Below are 17919 nucleotides of genomic sequence, written 5' to 3' on the forward strand. Positions count from 1 at the left end.
CTCTGCCCTGGTCCTCATCACACTGCCCTGGTCTTCATCACGTCCTGAGGAGGAGTCCAGGCTTCTGCCTGAGGGAGGTACTAACCTTTCTAGAGGCAGAGTAGAGAGCAGTGCTGCTGACTGTTACTTGACAACTTGAGCTGTTTTCTCTAATTCATCTATGTCAGCGTGTGCCCTTAAGGGTTAGTGAATTGGTTTCTGCTTTTCATCTAATTTAAGATTTTTGAAAGGGTAATTTTTCTGAGATTATTAAATTGAAATTCACTCAAATTATTATACATTTCATGTTGATGATGAGAAATAGAAACTTGCATGGAAACTATAGTGATACAGAGTGAGGTTTTTATCAAATGGTCTTGTTCAAAAGATTTACTGGAAAAAATTTTGCTGTAAAGTCATATACTTAAATTCACTTAGGAAGTATAAGAATTTTATGAAAGTTGCAGTGAAAATGACAAGAAACAACATGTCGAAAGAAGAATTTCACATGATGATAGATGGGTTTATCATCTTAATACCATAAGAATTATAAGCCCATGATTAATTGATAAAGCTAGTTCACTAGAGGGACATTTTTAGCTTAGAGCCAGTAGGCACTATCTGGTAAAGGGTGGAGAATAAATACGTGCAAATTTAGAAAAAAAATATTAAGTTCTATCTGATATTTAAAAAACAGACAAGTTTCCATTCGGACAAATGGATTTCAGCTTTGTGCATTCCAGGTTTTAATAATTAAGAAATTAATCCAGACAGTACAATATATTTAAGTATAATGGTATACAAATGAGAATAGTACAAATTTAGAATATAATGAATAAATAAGGAAAAAATAAAAGTAAACTCATGCCTTCTTGATAGTTGCTCTAAATAAATGAGATGAAGAAAATAAAGGAAAACTGAATGATTAACCAAAAAATAAGTCTGAAAATTTAACACTAGATACTTAATATATATTAATTCTTCTCATTATAAACTAAGAATAAAATATTTAAGTCATATTTAAATTCTGACATTAAGAGCTTTCTAAGGTGAAATAGAATCCCCTTCTGTACCTCAGGCTAGCAGCAAATGGCTCTAAAGGCAACTAGAGAAAAATGGGATGTCCTACACTGGTGATGAACCCACAGGAGCTGCTGTTTTACTCCATTCAGAAAAAAAGTAGAACAGAACCATACTCGTGGGCATCTCTGTGTGTGTGTGTGACCTAGGAAAGTTAACCTCTAATCCTACTTATTTCCCTTCCCTCTTTCTTATAACCATCCCCTACGACTCTCTTGCCCATATTGGGTATGCTTGATTTTATCTGTCCCTATTTAGGATTATCTAACAGTGTTTGCTTAAAATAATAATTAAATCAGAAAGCCTTCTATTTGTGTAAGGACATTACGATTTTCATGTGGTGAAAGGAGTGTAATGAATCACGTGGCAGCGTCTGTAAAGATGTCTGGTCCATGAGGGTATTTCATTAGGACAGTTTCCCTCACATCTTCCCTTTGAGAGTCAGGCATGCAGAGGGACACTCGGTTTCCTCAGCACCGACCAAATTACCCATCTCAATAGCCTGAAAAACACCGAGTGGATGATCAACGTACTAGCAAATCTCCTAATTTCACCTAAGGACTAACTTTTACATTGAGGTTTCTAGAGGAAATCAACCCCAAACCCATTCCCTAATCATTTGCCTAAAGAAGTGTGTTATAGAGTCAGCAAATGGATGTTTGTTTTTAATTTCGATGGAAAATTCATGGAAAATCAAGGTTTCTCAATTCAACAGCAAGAAGGACTGTGGGATGCCCGTCCTTTATCACCTTGTGTAGGCTGCGGCTCTTCCATTCAGTCGTGCGGCAGTAATGCCCATGCCATACCGCTCCCAGGACTCAGCACCTAATCAAAGCATCCCCTCCCAGGCCACATGTGAGCACTTGTGAAACCCCATGGGCTTGAATTGAAGTGGACCCTCCCATATTTTCCTAAAAGGACAAAAGCACAACCTCACCCTCCCTTCTCTCTCTCTTTCCTCTCTTGTGTCCCCGGGGATTATCTTATTTTCTGTACAAACAGGAGGAAAATTAGAAACACATCACTGTAGTTCACTGCGCACCTGCTATGTCTTGTCACTTACATGGCTTTGTGGAAACCCTCAACAGGGCTTAAAAGTCGAAGCAGTGCATGGAGGCTAGAGGCAGCTAGATCGGGTTCAGGTCTTGGCTTCATTTTATCTGCATGTTTTATATTTTGAAGATTTCCACTTGCATAGACCTCCCAATAACCTGGATTTGGAACCTTTGAAGCATCTTTTACTTAGCTATCTTCTTGTGACTTTAATGTCTACAAGGGGGTCTTTAAAGGAACCAGTTAGGGAATTAATGAACTGGGAGAAGATACCTGGGAAATCCCCCACCTCTTGTTTCATTCCAGAAACATTACCTGGCATCAGTAAAGGAAGGATAATCCCATTTCCTTATCTGTTCTAATGGGCCTGTCTCTCTATAGAAAATAAGATTTCCTGACAGTACCTCTCATCTTCTTTTCTGACAGCTTCCTCTGCTCTTTTTTTTCCCTTTCCACTCACTTTTATGACATAACCATGGGGTTTTATTTCAGTTATCCTGCTTAGTCGTGCCTTGACCGGACTCTCATTGGGGCATTGGTGATGTGCAAGGACTCATACAATGAGATGCTAAACCAAGAATATTTGGGGGGATAGGAACCAGCTTAGCCAATTATGTCCTACTCTAAGATAAGGACTTTTAGACATGGTGATGACTTCACCAGACTCTTGTTGACAGTGTAAAGCATCAGCAATTTCTCAAAATTACATATGCTGCAATTTTTAAAAATCTACTTCTGTGATTCAGTCAGTTCAGTGCATTTCAAATAGTAACGAATTTCAAACCTCTGATTTCCTCATGAAAAGGCTTATTCAGATGTGGCTTATAGTTACGTTTAATTTATCTGCTATGCATCATGCAATGTCTGAGGATTATCATCTTTCAAATGGAAATATTCATCTGGTTCACAATTCCTCAGACAAATCTTAAAACTGGCTTGTGAATCAGGCTCTTTCATACTTCCCCAGTAATGTTCTCTTCACCATCTACAGATATTTCTAGGGCTTAAACTTTAATTAGCTTAGTGGTTAGGTTTAGAAAATGGAATAAAAAATAAAAAGAAAATGGAATAAAATTATGTATTAACAACCTTGCCCTTGTTTTGTTGATATGAAACCATTCATTCATTCATTCACTGTTCAGTCAGCAAATATTTGTGGGTGTCAGTCTGAACCTCAAACTTCTTTAAGCCACGTGGGGAAAATGTAGAGACCTTTGCTAATTCTCTCTGTTTCTGAAGTGGATGATGAAACACCAATGTAATTGTTACTTTATATGAAAAGTATTTAGTGACTTATTAGCATTATGGCTAATTGAAACATGGTACCTCTGTACAGCTCAACCAAGGCGTTGAGTACTTACATTCTTCCTTAAATGTGCAAGGCACCACGCTGAGTCCTGAGTCTATAATGAGGAATCATACAGACTGGCCCTGTCCTTCAAAACATGCAATCTGGAGGGAGGAATTACCGCACACCCATGCATAACATGCGAGATTATAAACTGTCGTATGCAGGCATTCATGAGAACTCAGAGAGGACCCCCCAGAAACGTGGCACAGAGAGTGCTGGGTTAGCTGCATTTTGAGTATCTGTCGTAGTCAGAGGTGGAGAGCTGAGACGGCTTTTGAACATCTGCCATTCATATTACTCACCTCACTGGCTAAAAATCACATCTTTTTCACAGGAATTACTTCAAATTAGACACCCCCCATCCTTACATTCAAAACATCCTTACCTATTTTGAATCTTAGAGTAAATGTGCATTTTACTTTTTTAAACTTTACCTAAAGGCTTGGGCTTGTCCTTCTAGGTCTCAGAGATCAACTGAAATGATTCTGGCTTTTTCCTCCCTGCCTTGGGTCACCTTTGAGCCAAGTTCATGAAACCACTTCTCTGTCTTTATCCAAGACCCGGATAAATTACAAAACACATCCCCACTTTAGCCCTCTTGCCCCCCAGAAAAGCAGAGGAGAGGAAAACAAGTTCATCCCCTGGAGAGGGACCAACTTCCTCAGGGGGCCTGTGCAATGTCCACCCCATCCATTTCTTCAAGAGCCCCCAAAGGTTCAGGGTAAGATGAAGAAGTCCAGAAGTCCATCTCGTCCACTCTTCCTGGGGAGCAGGAACCCTTCCCTGTTCCCAGAGCCCCGCAGTCCTGGACAGCCCCCCTCACTGGGGGTATTGGGACCCATCCTAGGCCCAGCCCCTCTCAGGCTCCTGTGGTGGTCACGTGGTCACAGATGGCTCTCCCTCCACCATCCTCCTGCGGGGGGAGGGAGGTGCACATGTGGGTTTCAAGTCCTGCTGCCTCCTTCTCATTAACCAAACTTGGAACCTTAAAGACAGATAACACCTGCCTACAGCAAAATGAAGGGCATGTCCTGCTGTCATTTCAGACAGGTCAGTGTGGTCAGTTAAATCAGATATCGGACCAGTTTCTTGTTAAGCAGAACAGACACAAAGATGTCACGGGCCATCCATAAATGGCCATCATCACCACCCTCCAAGCTCTGGTGCCCGTTAGGGTACCATCAGGCCAGGAAGGCTGTCACTTAAGCACACCTGGGCATCATTTAGACTCTAGCAGCAGCTCCCAGGAGTTCACCCACTCTGCTTTCCTGGAATTATCTTCCTTATTCCGCTGTCAAGGTCCTTCAATGTGCAGGCATTCATGTCTGTACTATATCTAGCGCTTACCACAGAGAGGATGCATGCTTCTCGTGAAAACACATGCTTCGTTTATGGAATATTTTCCAGTTTTCTGTGTAGTTTTGCTTAAACGATGGGTTTCTTTTCCTTTATAAAAAAAATGATAAGGATTTTATCAACAGCTGAAACTCATTCTATTGTTAGAATTACTGAAAACTTAGAGATTCTTTGATATAATCACAGTCTTTTAGACTGAATACTCCTTGTCCAGATATTTTGGCAAAATGTGAAGATTTTAAAATGATTTCCAAAGAGCTGGCGAGGGCTGGTTTCTGTAAAAAGATAAAGATAGAGCTTCATCACATTGCTCGTTAAACTCACCACCTTCCATGGCTAGGGTTCAGCTTTGGGCTTTCCCCAGTTAAAGGATTATTCTCTTTTTTAATTTATTCTTCGAATTTTATACTCTTGTTCTCTCTTATCTATTAACATGGATCATTTTAGAAGATTGGCCAGCTTGATTCTAACATTCCTGTGGACTAAGAGATTTTTCCTTCTGACAGATAGTTGAGAGATTGGAAGCACAGTTGAGAAATTGCTTTACAGATGTGCCCTCAGTCAGAGAAATGATACCTGAGTCTCCGTAAACATTCAGCCAGGTGGCTGAGGAGACCCCCAACCCACATGAAACTCTTCTGAAAACATAATTACCTAAAACCTAGTGTAAAAATAGAGCCCAGAAACGCTAAATACCACTGGGCATGTGGCTGTCTGTATTTTTATTTTCCCAGAATATTCAGATGTTTAAAAACAAAGGAAGAAACATTTAAATTCGCCTTTAGAGTTACTATTGTTTATATGGGGAAAGTAATTTTAAATTAAAACCTCAAGCATCCCTACCACCTACAAACAGATTTGACCTCCAAAATTCATCATCTCTTGGTGCATTGCTGAACTTTTAGATTCGTGACCATTTCAATGTGGGAGAAAGCAGAGTGTCTAGTGTCCCCAGGCTAAATCCCTGTGAAAATCTTGTCTTTTGGAAAATGCTGTGACTTGATCTGAGATGCAGAGCCAGGAGTGTTTTCCGGCATCCTTATATCCATAGGCAACTAACTCCCCACCCGGTCAGGGCCTGCATTGACGCCTGAGGGTCTTCATCCTGGGATGGTGGGGGCCATTTCGACTTTAATAGTCTAGAGTTTGGGCATCACCGGTCCATCCCGTAGGCACCTGGCATGTAAGGTTTCATCCATTCACCTATATTCCTGTCCGTGTTGAGAGGGAACGCCTGCAGCCTGAGAAGCCCGGCCTGCAGGCTTCCAGCCTGTGGCTAGTAAGAACGACAACCAAAAAGCTGCCTTGGCTTTACTCCTTCATTCTCGATTTGACTTAATCTCAGTGAAAATGCACAGAGACATCGGATGCAATTCTCCTTTTAAAGATGCAGAAATGGAGGTAAATGGCTATAGTATGACTGAAAGGATATTCTTTCTATAGGCTCCCAGGTCAGTCTCTGCAGAAAGCCCAGGATCTGGGCACACTGCATGGAAGTGAAAAAGTGTCCTGCAGAGGAAAGGATTTCTATTATGCATCCTCACATCTCATCATTCCTACATGCTATTGTGTTGAGCGATGCCTGGATTTTTTTTTTTCCCCTTTCTTTGGTTTTGATTTTTTTCTGCACTGGTTTCAATTTTGTAAGCTTTCTCAATGTTTTAAACTTTTCTTGGGTCTGAGGAAGTGCTTTGTATAGGTTCAGTGTTCCCTGCACCTCTGGGGTGCCTTTGCTGTGCTCTGCTCACCAGTGGTCAGCTCCAGGAGGCCCTCAGGCAGCAAGCCGTGGTCCTCACCACCCCAAAGCAGCACCACCCTCAACTTTCCTGCCCGGATATTTGTCTTCATGGGTGACGTGTGTACATGTCACTGCGTTCTCTCTGTGGTTTAGATTCTGTGACCGTGATGGGATGGTCTAGGGTGCTGGTTGGCTGGTGACGCTTGCTGTTTGTTATTAGCTGCTGTGTGCTCAGGATCCAGCATATCCCAGGCATCCAGTATACATTTGTTGAATAAACAAATGCAAGATGTCAACCGCTTTTCCATTTACAAATATGCGAAGGCCACAGATGGAAATGGCGATGCAGGGTCAGGCCGCTGTCGCCCCTCCATGGTGGCTTCCCCAGGGCTGCTCCTCAGGCTCCTCATCCTTCCGCTCCTGGATGTGAAGAAGGGAGCACACCTGAAAGCGAATTGAAATTCCCTAGAATTCAAATTCCCTTGCTTCTAGCCTTCTACTCAGCTCCCAGTGAAACAGAGTTTAAGAAATTGTCCTCCAGTGTATGAAGAGTTCTGAAACAGAATATATTATGAATCTCTTTCCTTCTCAAACAGAAATCAAACAAGAGCTTAAAATTTCTACACGTGCATGTCACGTTGGATAGAAAGGCCAGGCCAGCAGGTGACCTGTCATGCCAAGGCGAGAACGTGCAGCGTGGGGTTTTGGCCAGACTGTCAGGGATCGAGTCCTGGCCCAGCCTCTTTAAAACTCGTGAGCTCCTTAAGCCTTTTACGCCTTAGCAAGCCCATCTATAAAGTGAGGATAATAATGTAATCAACCGCATAGGGTTCCTTTAAGGATTAGAGGAGAGAATACCTGTAAAGCTCTAACACTTAGTCTGGCCAAGTAAATGTCAGCTTCTATTCTTTTCCATTAGTGTTATAGCTTTGCTTAAGAAATTGGACTGTTTAGATTACTAAACTCTTAAAGCAAGAGGGAATTACACAATGATACTAGTCACGTGGCCCCAGGCAGGGGAGATGAAAAGATTCCTCCCTATTTTGGATTGTGCTGCTGTCTTCAAGGTCCTGTGTGCTTTTGCACACTGGTGTGTGCAGGCATGTGTGGTGGACACACACACTTGGAGAGGGGCCTGCAGCATGTCTCTGTGTGTCTCTGTGTGCCCACGGGGTGTGCAAGCTGGTAGCTGCCACAGTGAGTGGACAAAGCATGGCCTGCCCTTTTCCTACCAGGATGGGACAATGGCCAGCGGGCAGGACTTTGGGGCAGCTCAGGAGGAGGAGTGGAGCGAAGGGTACCGGAAGTACATCCTGGAAGCTGCAGTTTCCAGCGTAACAGATGAGTTCACTCTCTTATGCAGCATTTAAAGGAGATGGAGAGAAATGGTCCTGTGAAACGCCTTCGGATTCCCCAGCCTCATGGATGGAGCGTGCCTTTCTTGGGCGGACTCAGGTCACCACGCAGAGTTCAGCCCCAGCACGTGGTGTGATAAGGCAGCATGTGGTCCTGTCCACAGGGGCAGTCCTGACCTTGCAGAGCCCTCGGCCCCCCACTGAATGCCCCAGACAGTTAGGCCACTGGTTCTGAAACCTGTCATGTGGAGCTCCTATTTTCCCTTTCTCCACCCAGGCTGCTATCTTAGCATCTGACCTTGACAACATGCCAGCCTGTAACCTTATCAGACTCACGAACTGAGAACTTTAGGTCCAGGTCAATGCTGAACCCAAGATCTTGAGTGTACAGAGTATAGGCATATTGTGAGTGAAAGTCTCTGATTAAGGACCTAAGAAAAGCCCTTTGAAACAAAGGCATAGACATTGCACACAAACATGAGGGCCGTTTCTTTTGCTTAATATTTAATTCACCATTTTTCCTTCAAGTGAGGTTATGGGATGGTTGAAATATAGGTAAGCACAACGTAATGAATAGACAACAGAGAAGCAGGAGTTTGAGAGAGATTTCAGAGGCAACTCATAAGGGAGAAATGATCTGATAAGAACCATACAGAAATTAAGAAACAAAATCAGGAATATGAAAAAGAAATGCAGATGTTCTTGGCCACGACTGTGGGTTCAGATTTTCAGGTTCTCAAGTGAAGCAAAGACCTTCTGTTCTCATGGAATTTTCTACAGCCCTGGATAAACTGTGAAAAATGGTTTCTCAGAGCATAACCAAAACCTTTACAAGCACCCTGGCCGTGTGACACCTGGGATGCCCCCTAAGAGTTCAAGTGTGAGAGTCTGGGCACAGCCCAAGGAGCGGAGCCCTGGTGTGGAGGCTGACTTCCACTCCACCCTCTACTGAGGAGGGAGTCTGAACAGGCCCGGAACCCTTCCTTCTTCTTCAGTGCCTGTGTGGGTGTGTGCTTTATGGGGCCCCTGACGTGCTTTCCAGTTTTTGATTTTCTGTGTCAATCAGCAGTTACCACGTGGATCAAAACAGAAACCCGATGTCAGCTTCCCCTGCTCCCAGCTCCTCCCTCCCTGGTGCATCTCTTAGGCTTTTGTTGCTGAGCTTTCTGGGGGGCGAAGAGCAGGGAGGGGAAGGGGAGGCCCGAGCAGGTAGGCGGACAGGCTGCAGGCCAATATGAGGTCAGGTGAGCATCACCTGAGAGATCAGGCCCCTCCTGCCCCATCCTGCACTGCCTGGTGTCCTTGCGAAAAGACTGCCCAGGATGTCAGAAAGAGGGGATGTGCCTTTTCATGAAGGCCCAAATCTGTAGATGTTGGAATTATTTTTCATTACAAATGTCACAAACATAGAAAATAGGGAAGACAAATCTTCCTCTGACCCAAGGTCACTGCAAACATTTTAATAAGTCCTGTCCCATCTCTTCCTTATGTTCCGGTTTACATGTGTGTGTTCTCTTTCAGAAGTTCGTAAATGATAAGCTTTTTCCATGTTATCACATCATTTGTATACTTCATTTGCAGAGAGTTCCTCCTTACGTATTGTCAATAGCTCATTTTTAATATGGGAGTTCACATTCTTGAGCAAATACATTCAACCATTATTGATACTTTTGTTGATCTAAAACAATAAAATAGCTAGTTATTTTACCAGCAAAATGGGTTTATCAGGGAACAGCAAAGAACTGCAATTCTGGACATGCAATTTATATCAAACCACAGGCAAGTCCAGAGAATAAAGGAGAGGAACATTCTTTTATAGAGGAGAAAAGGAAGTTGTGATGGGCTGTTATAAACAAAAAGTCCATTGGAGGAAACTGGGAGTTTGAAGTATCGAGACTTTCCATTGGCTGAGCTGTGCAGTTTCTCACTGGCTGGACTGTTGCCAGGCAAGGAGAAATTCTTCCTTCCTTCTGCTGGTAGTAAAGTAATAACCTTCTTTCTGTTGGCGATGCAAGGTACCTCTCTTCTTGTTGATAATGCAGTTGACATCGAGTGGTGGGGCATGAGAGCTCCCCCTTCTGGCCTTCCGATTCCTTTTTCTTTTTTTCTTTTGAATGTAAGGGACCTGAATGACTCTCTTTTCCTTGAAAATAAAGAGTATTATTCTTATATAAATTTAAAAGTGACCTCTCTGTGTGTGGTTCTATACTACAGTTTTAAGTAAGATGCCATCATTTAAAGTGTGAGAGTCTGGTAGCCAATAGTTTACCTTCACTAATTCAACCAATGTTTATTGAGTACCTCTTCATTTTGTGTGTCAAGTACTATGTGTTGAAGTGTTTACAATAAATACTCATGAATTTCACATTCTATGCATTAAAACTTTAGTATTATAAGAATATTTAATCATATTTTCATATTAATTTTTTTGAAGAATATAGATTACTTTTTGAAAGTAAGAATATCTGTGCAACCACTACCCATATAAAGAACTGGAACATTGTCAGCACCAAACCAATTGCATTTTATGTATGTATGTATGTATGTATTTATTTTTGGTTGCGTTGGGTCTTTGTTGCTGCGCGTGGGCTTTCTCTGGTTGTGGCGAGCAGGGGCTACTCTTCGTTGCGGTGCGCAGGCTTCTCATTGCAGTGGCTTCTCTTGTTGTGGAGCACGGGCTCTAGGCGTGTGGGCTTCAGTAATTGTGGCACACGGCTCAGTAGTTTTGGCTCGTGGGGTCTAGAGCATAGGCTCAGTAGTTGTGGTGCATGGGCTTAGTTGCTCCGTGGCATGTGGGCTCTTCCCGGACCAGGGATCGAACCCGCTTCCCCTGCCTTGGCAGGCGGACTCTTAACCACGGTGCCACCAGGGAAGTCTCTCATTTCTTATTTTGTGTATGTGTGCTTATTGTTTATTTTCTTCATTAAGTTATTATGTCAGTGACAGTTTAGCCAGGAAAGCAGAAACCACACTAGGTATTTCAAGCAGGAAGGTTGTTAATATAAAGGATCATGTGCTTACAAAATAGCTGGAGAGGTTGGAGGAGTAAAGGTCAGAGAGAGACCCATGTAGATTTCAGAGTTGCTCTGGCTATTAAAGAGGTGGAAGGTGTGGAACATTCCAGAAATTCCTGGTGAGGATTAGAGTTAAGCCAGCATTGGAGCAGGTGATTCCCAGGAAAATGTCTAGAGACTACTGCAGACCTCACATCTGCCAAAGCCGATGTTTATATCCTCTCTGCCAGGGACATGACGCTGTGGCTCTGTCCACATCCTGCGCTCATACTTCTCATTGGTGGGATCGCCCCGACAGCCTCATAGACAAGAGATGTAAAGACTGCAGTGCTGACAGGGAGCCCCTGTAATCGAGGGGAGAGCAGGAAAGAGAGGAGTGAGCTGGGCTGTAGGTTGTTATGCTTGAAGATAGCCCCCTCCCCCAAAATATCAGCTCTTGGATTCACCGTTTTCTCTTCCCTCCCATAACTTGTGGCTCACATTTTTGTCTGCATCCAAATATATTGATGTCTGTTCATCTTCTAATATATTGACTTTTGTTCCAATCTATATCAGTTCCTTCTTTCTGCTTCCTTGATCTATGCTTTCTTCTAACGCTGTAATTAAGTATTGGCTTCGTTTATTTCCATTCATACCTATTTTTAGCAATATTAGTATTTAAGGCCATGAAAATACCCTCTGAATCTTACTTTTAGCTCCACACTGTAAATTCTGTTTTATAGCATTTTTGTCACTGTCATTTTCTTAAGTGAATTTTGCTGTGAACCTGATGACCATTCTCCTGTTTTGCTCTACTTCCACTAATTGCTTAAAATTTCCAGGCAACACTCTACATTTTCCCTTTCTTCTCCTAATCATATACTTTCTTCCTTATCTGCTTGTGGCCTATCAGTGTCCTCAACTGAAGATGGAACTGTCCTTCAGAAGGAGCATTTGGAAATGTGCGCAGGCACTTTCGTTGCCATGATGAGTGGGGGTGGGTTGCTACCAGCATCTAGCGGGCAGATCCAGGGGTGCTAAAAGTCTCACGATATGACAAGCATGCTGCACAAGTAATACTGGTACCTAAAATGTCAGTAGTGTCCCGCTAAGAAAAATGAAAGGTCTCCAGTGTCACCAGCTAAAAAAATTAACTGGCAGAGTCAGAACTTGGACATGCGTTGGACAAATTCAGTGTTTTTCTTTGCATTATATTTTTTCTATCACATTGTTACTAAGTTATTCCATAAATGACTAGATCTAGATTTCCCTCTTATCCAATTAACGGGTAAAAGTTTGGGACTTGGCTGACACCAAGGTCAAACAAATGTCTCCACTAAGAAAGAAAAATGAATACGTTAATCAAGTAAACTTCTGTTTCTATTTCAAAGAAAAACAATTTCCTATTTGCTTGATCGAGAGCCTGTACCTCCCTCAGGACCATCAGTGATCATTAAGGCCTGATTCTTTGTTAAGACTCGAGCATAAGGATTGAATTTCACACGTCTTCAATCTCAAGACTGGAAACCAAACTGAAGACATTATTCATAGAGTCACACCTAAAAAGCCAGAAGACTTTGGTCTTTTTAAATGGACTTTAAAATTGTCATATAAGTGGAGAGAAAAGATTAATTTTCCTCCTCTACTATTAGAACTGACCACTAACAGTTTTAGAAAATGGTACTCTTGTTCAGTAGGTCCTCATGTAAATTGGGTCATTAAGATTATCTGGCTTAATTTAAGGGACTTCTCAGGATTTAATTTAATGGAGTTCACAAGATTCCCTACAGAACAGCTTTAAAATGACATGTGTTTATTTCTTCTAATTTAATAGTCTCTTATTCCCTGTTAGCAAGTGGAAAAGTAGACTCATAAAACATTGATTCAGATTTCGTCTCTGCATTGATACATGGGTGAGTCATCAAACCTGTGCCTAGTTCATCCTAAGTACTGTAGAAAGAAGAGAATATACCCTTACTTGGATGGGTTTTTTTGCCAAGTATTATTAACTCACTACAGTCATCCTTCCCTGTTGTTCCAGGATCCCCCATGGATACCAAAATCTGCAGATGCTCAAGTCCCTTATGTAAAATGAGGTGGCATTTGCAAATAACCTATGCGCATCCCCCCACATACTTTAAATCATCCCTAGATGGCTTATAATACCTAATATAATGTAAATGCTACCTAAATAGTTGTAAATACACGGTAAATGCTAGGTAAATGGTTGCTGGCACAAGGCAAATTCAAGTTTTTTTTTTAGAACTTTCTGGGATTTTTTTTTCTGATTTTTTTCCATCCGTAGTTGGTTGAATCAGCAGATTCGGAACCCTTGGACCAGGAGGGCTGACTGTATTAACTTGCTGGAGCTTAGAAGTTACTGAATATAATGAAATTGGCCGACGGCTGAAAAACTGCCTAATAAGTGTGGGAACAAATCAATCCATGCAGGCTGTACTCTCCGCTCTCAGGAAATTTGATCTAAGGGATGACACCTATATGTCCACTGAACTTTGACATTAGGTTCACCATATAATGTCTTACCCAAACCTGGATGCTATTGAGAGGGAAAAGGGTTGCTTACCATTTTTCTAGGACAAATGAGCACAAACCTGGGCTAGCCTGGCAGGAACTGTCTTTACTCACAACACTCCAGACACCAAATGTGTGGGTTTTGTCCATACCAACCACCATTGCCGGATTTTCCAGCCTCCAACGGGGTGTCCTGCATTAATCTAACTCCGGTACTAACTACCTAGAGTCACCGTCAGACCCCACAGGTGAAGGGCTCAGTCCCACAGCACTGCTCCCACTTCAGATGCCATTTTCATGCCAGGGCACCCACACTTCTGTCTGACTTGGCTACAAAGCTGTGGGTTCTACACTCTCCCACCCCCCCCACTCCCCCCGTTTCAGGTTCAATATTTTGCTACACCAGCTCACAGACCTAAGGAAGGCACTTTACTTACTTCCTGTCACTGGTTTATTGTAAAAGACACCAGGGAACGGCGAGATGAAGAGGTACACAGGGAGAGGTCGGGAAGGGTTCCGGACTCCATGAAGCTGGGGTATGCCATCCTCCTGGAAGCTCTCTGAACCCTGTTGTTTAGGGGTTTCCATGGAGATTTCATTACACAGGATTGATTAAATCATTGGTCATTGGTAACTGAACTAAATTTCCAGCCCCTTTCCCCTCCCCAGAGGCCCAGGATTGGGCTGAAACCCTCTAATCACGCCTTGATGCTTCTGGGGACCAGTCCCGTCCATAAGCTGCGTAGGGACCCCACCACCCGCTAGCTCAGCAGCACACAAAAGCCACTCCAAAGGTTCTAGGAGCTGTGTGCCAAGAACCAGGGACAAAGATCAGGTATTTATTTTTTACTACGTGTATATCACAGCTGTGTAACCTGAGACGTGAAAGTGGTGGCTTCGGATATTGTGTAGAGCCGCGGTTCTCAAAGTGTAGTCCGCAGGGCAGCAGTGCCAGCAGCACCTGGGCATCGGTTAGAAATGTAAATCCACAGCCCCCACCCCACGCCTGCTGAATCCAAGGCTCTGAGGTGGCTGGGATTCTGTGTTTAAACTACCAGAGAATTCAGATGTGCGCTCAAGTCAGGGAGCACGGGAGTTCAGAGGCAGGGGGATGTGGGTCTGACTTAAAGGGATGAGAAGACTTCCGCCAGGTGTGTCAGGGGTGGCAGTGGAGGACCGCATTCCAGGTGGAGAGACGGCTGGGAGTCAGAGGACCAGGGGCGATGTCGGCATGAGAGGGATGCAGCAGGGCTGGAGGACAAGGCTGGGAAGTCTCCAGCTTAAAAAGAGAAAAACAGACTTTTAACTTGGGAGTGGCATGAGCGTGTGTGTGTGTGCGCATGTGTGTGAAGGAAATATCCGTGGTATCAGTCCAACAGCTGGACTTGGAGGAGGAATGCCTGGAGTAAGGCATGGGGGTGGGGGGCAGGGAACTACAAGACTGATCCCTTGACCACACAGAGACCACAGAACCCCGGGCAGGGGAGCTGGAGGAAGCCTGCTCTGAAATGGATGTTTATGTATTTGTGCATCTGTTAGACGGCCAGGTCTGTGAGTCCAGGAGGCAGCCTGGGGACATCGGGGCTAAGAGTGGGTGCGGGGCAGGAGACGGTGGCGGGTCAGTAATCCATCGCCACGTGCAGTCAGGGTGATGCCCAGGAAAGCACCTCCAGGAAAGTGGACGAGGGCGAACCTGTGCAAGGCTTGGAGTGTAAGACATGAGGGACCCTCCTCCAGTGCCCATCACTGCGTGTTTGCATCTGTTCTGTGTGTGACGTAGTGACAGGGCACACAGCTGGCTCGGTACCACATCAAGGACACTGAAAGAGATGGATTTCCAATATGTGCTTCCTTCCACGGTGAAGCCCAGCAGGAGGTGTCAGTGGGTTGCGTTGCCTGACGTGCCTCTTGGCTACCCCCGTCCCCAGGAGAGCTGTGGCCACGAGGGCTCCGTGGCCTTGCTACACAGGTCACCAAGCCCATCTTTGATTTTACTAAATCTATATATTAGAACAAATGTCACAGCTTCGGTCTTAGCAGAGCCTTGAAATATTCCTTTTTATTATCATTCTTCTGCCTCGTGGGACTGAGGTTCACCTTGACCTTCTTCCCGTTACTGCTCAGGGACATTTGCTGTATGTGACTTAAATCTTGTTCTTTCATAGAAATACTCACTTTCAAGATTCTCAGCATGTTTAAGTAAATTTTCTTATATTTCTTCAGAAATATTCCATGACCTTTATCAAAGTCACTTTTAATATGCCGTTCTTGATGAGAGACCATTAAAATCAGGAAGATACAGTTGTGAAATCCACACTGGGGTGCATCAAATAAAAACTGTTTAACTTGATTAAAATATGATTGTGTCAAGTTGGCAGAGAGCTGAATAATTGCACAAAACCACAGGGGTCCTATGTCACCTCTGATGTCCTCCATCGGCACTGACAGGGCCATACCCAAGGCAGGAAGTGGTCTGGGGCTCAGATGTGTGAGATCTGTGCTTGGGACCCAGGAGGCCTCTTTTCCCTCTACTGATCAAGGAAACTGATTCTCTAGAGAAGGGAACTTTCCCCATCGACTTGCCTTATTCCTTTTGACAAAGCAAAGCCAAATGTCAGACTTTTAGTGTTCTTTAAGTAAGGGACTCGGTTTCATAGAGAACCGAGCATTAGATGCTGTTGAGCCTGGAGTTGCCAGCCTGTGGCTTTGGTCCTCTGAAACCATGTCTTGGGTCCCTTCCTTTATGAGACACTTTTGGTCATCTGCCTGTGGGGACCAAATTGGATGCAGGTCATTCTGAGCAGTGCAGCCTTGACTGCAGAGGAAGTAAAACAGATGGGCCTCATGGACAGGAGGACTCCATCCATTTTCCAAGCACAGCAATAAAAATCATTTTAAATCTTAATATTAATTGTGTTAATTTTTAAAATCAACACTGGTTTGGTTCTTTTTCTTTCTTTTTTGTGTTCCTCTTCACTGAATGAACTCCTTAACATCATCCTTCAAGATATATGTCTATTTTACAGTCCTTTTGTATTGTGGTAAAATATATATGGTATAAAATTTACCATTTTAACCAGTTTTGAATGCATGGTTCAGTGGTATTAAGCACATTCATATTGTTGTGCACATGTCACCACCATCCATCTCCAGATCTTTTCCATCTTCCCAAACTGAAACTGTGCCCATGGACACCTCCCCACCCCCTCATCCCCCATCCCCTGGCAACCACCCTTCTAATTTCTGTCTCTGTGATTTTGACTAGTCTAGGAACCCTGCTGTAAGTAATGGTTCCTTTTTTAAAAATTATTTATTTTTTGGCCATGCCCCATGGCATGTGGGATCTTAGTTCCCCAACCAGGGATCGAACCTGCGCCCCTTGCATTGGAAGTGCAGAATCTTAACCCCTGGACTGCCAGGGAAGTCCCATTGGTACCTTTTTTAGTAAATTTAATGAATTGAAATATCGAACATATTGAGGGATGCTCAGAAAGCCTGAGTAGCCCTGGGGATATAAATGGAGGCTGAGAATCAGACCAACTTTCATTTCCGTTGACCTCATTTAAGGCAACATCCAAGCCATTATTGTAAAAAGGTCACCATCCGGCTGCAACCCTGGAGGTATTTTGCTCTGTGAATTCTCTGCTGCTGAAGCGCTTATCACTTTGTTGTCTGTATTTCTTTCTGGTTTATTACCGATCATTTCCTGTTGTGCCCTCTCACTTAGAAACACAAGTGAATGTACTTACTATGTGTTTGTTTTGAAAAAATGGCTGGTGTTTCCAATTCTGGAAACAACAGAAAAGAACCAAAAGATTGTTTCATCAAATATACGTTGGCACCCATAGCAAGACACACGTTACAAGATGTTAAAATGTAGGAGGAAGATACAAGCCAGCTTAGAACTGATGCAATTCACTGATAAAATTCATCAAGACAGGCCAGAAAAGTAGAACATTAGTAGTCAGCCAAAGGTCATTAATGCAAAGACGTGCCAGTACAGTAAAGATTTTTTTTCAAGAGATTTCATTAGCGCTTCGCCTGCCTTTTACCACGGGGCATGTTTGTGAGTCTTCACTGTGCGCCCCGCTCTCTCACAGGGCAGATGACCACGAGAGCCGGCTGCTACAGAGACCTGAGGTTCCCGGTGAACGCATCATTCTGCAGCCCCGACGCCCGGCCTGTCACAGGGGTCGTGCCTTGCAAAGTGTCCGCCTGTCCCCCCAGGTAAGAACTGCCATGTTCCTCTGAATGGGTGTCAGGGTTTTGCAGATATAATGCTGAGGCCTTGGTGCTCCTGAGTCTGGGGAACAGAAGTGCCAACCACTGCCACATAATCCGTGACAGCAGAGGCAAAAGGAACAAGAACTGCCTGAACAGGTGAGCCAAATAAAGTGCGCTGGGGCTGGAAATAGCCTGCAAAGCCTTGTCAGTGGGAGCGAAGGTCTCGTAGTAGATGGCGCTTGTTCTGTCTTACTCAGT

The 17919-nt window shown here is 43.7% G+C and overlaps 1 protein-coding gene across 1 annotated transcript in view; it reads left to right on the top strand.

Moving 5' to 3' along the window:
- The window catches only part of ADAMTS16 (ADAM metallopeptidase with thrombospondin type 1 motif 16), a 162221-nt gene that overhangs the window by 94704 nt on the left and 49598 nt on the right, over positions 1-17919 (top strand). Inside the window, exon 18 of the mRNA XM_036845990.1 lies at positions 17538-17664. Within this exon, the coding sequence (XP_036701885.1) occupies positions 17538-17664 (127 nt within the window). The remainder of the gene's footprint in view (positions 1-17537; positions 17665-17919) is intronic.

Source organism: Balaenoptera musculus, chromosome 3 (genome assembly GCF_009873245.2).
Source record: "Balaenoptera musculus isolate JJ_BM4_2016_0621 chromosome 3, mBalMus1.pri.v3, whole genome shotgun sequence".
In the NCBI taxonomy this organism is placed as follows: domain Eukaryota; kingdom Metazoa; phylum Chordata; class Mammalia; order Artiodactyla; family Balaenopteridae; genus Balaenoptera; species Balaenoptera musculus.